Below are 4,082 nucleotides of genomic sequence, written 5' to 3'. Positions count from 1 at the left end.
AAACAGCTGCTATTTAAAGCGCAGCGCCGGAGACAGCCGAGGAGGCGGAGCCAACACTGCAAGAAGCGAGCGTCTTGGGTGCCTGTCTCATGTTCAAAATTAGAATCACTTTCCCTCTTTCTCTACAGTGGGATGAAATTACCAGTTTCCAACACTGCGTTTCATAAGACGAGCTTCAAGTACCGGTAATAGCCTAACTGTGAAACATGACAGAAAATGACCTTTCCACGATCGGTGAAATGGCAGTGAACTGAGGGGATTTCTGCAGTGATTTTAATTCAAGAATCTCAAAATGACCCTGAAAGATTGTTAACAGGGTCTAAAGCTTATTTTGGAAAGCTAAAAGTTTCTGAACAAGGAAACATGATTTGTTGTGTGTATTTTGTAGTGTGTCAGCTAAATTCCCTCCATGGTGCTTGTCTGTGCACCGACGCGCTCTGGAGAACAAGCAGCTGCTGGAGAGCCAGAAGGTCTTCACAGTCCCGCACTCTGCCAGCTCCTGTTTTACTCATTTATTGAACTATGTCTCTTGGGCGTTTATGTCTTCTTCTTATGTGTTGTGTCGATGTGTACACCATGGTTGGATAGGCACACCTGAATTTGGATCACCAACATGCGTTTGTATGCTGAGTATGTCTGAACCCTAACACTCCAGTCAGGCATTGGAAGAGTAAGTTGCGCCACCTGTTGGTCATGTAGAGTTGTATTTTCCATAAGAGGCATGCGTATATACAGTATATTGCAAAACATTATGCTGAGGCAATTTGCTTTCTGATCACCTTAAATTTCTTCTGAGATGATGCAAAATTATCCACATTTAATGATTCCCAACGTTGCACACCTGGGCCTATATGGTTTCTCGCTTTAAAGGGAAGCTTGTTCAACTAAAATAAGAATAAAACACAACAAAGGCTGTGAATGTGTAATGTGAACCTTAGACTTTAAGGCTATGTAGCAACACACAGAATAAGTGGAATATTAACTCTAGGCAATAGGACATTAAAGGACTTTGTAACACTGACTTAAAGCTCTCTTATGTTGCTCATATAGCTTCTTGATGACCAGCCTGTCATATATTGTGCTGATCAGTCATCTCATTCATCACCTCGACCAGTATCCGAGCTGCTCTGTGGCTGTAACTCAACAATCCAGACCAGGTTCTGACATTCAAAAAGCAGCAGCCAGTCATAGTGGATCTGTGCTTTTTTTTTTTTTTTTTTTTTTTTTTTTTTCAGTAAAGCTGCAAGCTGATGGGACATTTTCCACAGAGATAGCTCTGACTCAGCATGTACAGGCCCACCCAAGATAACAGTACAGTGTTTTATAACACTGGGTCTGCGCTCAGCTGAGCCAGTCAACGATCAAGTGCCTGTGTCCTCCTCTGCGCGCCCCGGCAGTCATGGCCCTCCTGTCCGTCCTCACGCCCGTCCTGGCGGCGCTCCTGTGCCTGGTGATAGGCTTCATGCTGGTGAAGTCGTGGGACACGGAGACCAACTCGACCCCTCAGGCCAAAACTAAGGCGGCGTCGAAAGCGAGCCCCAGACCGTGGGTGGACCAGGACTTACAGGACGATACCGAAATCACAGCAAGAGAGGACGGTAAGAGCTGACCAGAAACTTTTTTCTCACTTGGCTTTTTTTTCTTCTTCTCCACAACCACAAGCCAGCTGTGCACACGGAGAGACCTGCAGGCCACAACGCAATACGCAGATCTGGAGCAACTTCAAAACCTTTTATCGCAATCTAAACGTGTTTCTCGCCTTTAGTTCTCAGTTCAGTCTCAGAAACACGATGAAAGCGTCTGTGAGTACCTTTTACGAGTGAAATGATGCGCGTTTTCCAAATGTAGGCTATTTGCGTTGAATCTGATCAATCAAAAATGGTGTCTGGTGCTGTGGATTCATCACTTTTCAAACGAAAATTACAAACTTTTCTGGTTCAAGCCTCTCGAATGTGACAGTTTGGTGTTTTTCTTCGTCATACCTGAGAGTAAATCCAATGTCATGAGGGTTTGGACTGCCAATTCAGGCAAAAGAAGCAAACTGAAGACATCATCAGTGCCCGGTGGGGTAGAAATTGTGAAATCAATTTTTTTTCACATTATCTAAAAAGAAATTTGATAAACAAAACATCAATAATTAAAATAATCGTTAGTTGTACCCTCAGACTCTTGCAGTCTGCCAAGGTAACAGTGAAGATAATCAATGTACACAAACATGCAAGTTCAACAGCTACAACAAATCATCATACTGTGATGTAAACATTTTTGCTAGCCTGTTACAAACCATCACTACACTGTGTTTGGCTTATTAAAGTTGAATAACTCTCCAGGACAAATCTAAGAGCACCATCTTTGCAGACTCCCTAAGTAACACATAACCATTCTGAATTTTTGTGTAAGAAGCTGCTCACTGGTCCTGCTTTTCTGTCTGTCATCGGTTTAGAAGATGTGGATTGGGTGGACAGCAATGAGGAGGAGGACCTTGCACATGTGCCCTACTCCCCACCACAATACACTGAGGAGACAATGGTGGAGAGATCTAAGGATTTCTACGCTCTGATGAACCAGCGGAGATCTGTCCGATTCATCAGCCCAGAGCCGGTTCCACGAGAAGTCATGGATAATGTCATCCGCACTGCAGGCATGAGCCAGTGGAGCACTGTTAATCTGCTATAAATGGAGTTGAGTGTTAAGTTTTTGTCTCTCTAATTCTTGTCTGTATCCTCGCCCTCCACCTGTCTTTCTTCTGGGCAGGTACCGCCCCTAGTGGAGCGCACACAGAGCCCTGGACGTTTGTTGTGGTGTCCGACACAGAGACGAAACACCAGATCAGACTGATAGTGGAGGAGGAGGAGGAGGTGAACTACCGTCAGAGGATGGGGGACAAGTGGGTCAATGATTTGGCCAAATTAAAGTGAGCACCAATACTTACTCCACACATTTGAGTCACTATACTTGTGCTTTAAAAAGTAACTGTAGCTGCACTGACAGCATTCAATCCCCAACCCTTTGGCCATATAAACACAATGATTATTAGTCATTAAAGACCGATGTAAAGTTTAACTACATCCTCTAGTTTCTCACAACTTTATTTTGTCCTGCAGGACTAACTGGATTAAGGACTACTTGGATGTCGCGCCATACCTGGTCCTCATCTTCAAACAGACCTACGGGATTCTACCAAACGGCAAGAAAAAGACACACTACTACAATGAAATCAGCGTCTCCATATCCTGTGGAATCCTGTTGGCTGCATTACAGGTAAAGGACATAATCACACATGAATATCAACCAATCTGTTTTCTTGGTTATAAATGCAGTTCTAAACAAGAGTAGATGGACCATTTCTGGTGAAGCAGCTGAATGTCTTTTGTTTCTGTCCATTTGCTTATCAGAATGCGGGTCTTGTCACTGTCACATCAACTCCCCTCAACTGCGGCCCCCAGCTCAGACTGCTGCTCAAGCGGCCGGCAAATGAGAAGCTGCTGATGCTTCTTCCTGTAGGTTATCCTGCTTCTGACGCCACTGTGCCTGATTTGAAACGCAAGCCTCTGGATGACATTATGGTGCACATCTAACAGGATCAATCTGCAGAGAAAATAAAATGCAAAACGCAAAACAGTCTCTCCTTCATTGTGTTCTTTGACAATGCATATGCATGATATGACATTTTGCTTTGAGTCTTGCTAACACAGTGAAGCTATGGGTTAACAATTGCTTATAGTGTTGTAATGATAGAACATAGAGCTAAATGCCATTGTAACTGTGTTCAAGTGCTTAACTCATTAGCTAGACAACCAAAATTGGATGTCATCGGTGTCCTCATAGACTTCAAAATAAACCCCGACTGGCATAGTTAAATATGCTGTTGCTTTTGTTTTGAAGGCAAAATAGTTTCATTTCTAATGGAGAGTTAAAGAAGTGGAAAATACTATTCAATGCAAACACCAAAAATGTAATAAAGGCAACTCCTTTTTGTTTAGCTTTATCATAACAACATATTTTACTGGACATCATCACGGTTTCCGGAAGAAAGTGTACAAACCATATACATCATTAGATGGGGTGTAATCTCGCTGGCA

General features: G+C 43.2%; 1 protein-coding gene across 2 annotated transcripts; it reads left to right on the top strand.

The window, feature by feature from the left end:
* The first annotated feature begins 1,041 nt into the window (after nt 1-1,041).
* On the top strand, nt 1,042-3,621 carry iyd (iodotyrosine deiodinase). 2 transcript variants are annotated; one of them, XM_071479031.1, is made up of 5 exons: nt 1,042-1,598; nt 2,444-2,641; nt 2,755-2,914; nt 3,105-3,261; nt 3,396-3,621. In XM_071479031.1, exons 1-5 carry the CDS (start codon nt 1,400-1,402, stop codon nt 3,576-3,578), a joined length of 897 nt encoding a protein of 298 aa, XP_071335132.1. In that variant the 5' UTR covers nt 1,042-1,399; the 3' UTR covers nt 3,579-3,621. The 2 variants fall into 2 exon arrangements, with proteins under 2 accessions (XP_071335132.1, XP_071335133.1); XM_071479032.1 differs by having other exon boundaries at nt 1,262-1,598; nt 2,447-2,641.
* The last annotated feature ends 461 nt before the right edge of the window (nt 3,622-4,082 follow it).

This window comes from Trachinotus anak, unplaced genomic scaffold (assembly GCF_046630095.1).
Source record: "Trachinotus anak isolate AG129_WGS33_773 ecotype Australia unplaced genomic scaffold, CSIRO_AGI_Tana_v1 ptg000005l, whole genome shotgun sequence".
In the NCBI taxonomy this organism is placed as follows: domain Eukaryota; kingdom Metazoa; phylum Chordata; class Actinopteri; order Carangiformes; family Carangidae; genus Trachinotus; species Trachinotus anak.
The sequence above is the reverse complement of the archived record's forward strand: the minus strand, read 5'-3'. Positions and strand labels throughout refer to the sequence as shown.

Excerpts from the sequence above, each read along its gene's own strand:
- iyd (XM_071479031.1), top strand. The coding sequence starts at position 1,400 with ATGGCCCTCCTGTCCGTCCTCACGCCCGTCCTGGCGGCGCTCCTGTGC. Across the intron at positions 1,599-2,443 it reads AATCACAGCAAGAGAGGACG|AAGATGTGGATTGGGTGGAC; the intron begins GTAAGAGCTGAC and ends TCATCGGTTTAG. Across the intron at positions 2,915-3,104 it reads AATGATTTGGCCAAATTAAA|GACTAACTGGATTAAGGACT; the intron begins GTGAGCACCAAT and ends TTTGTCCTGCAG.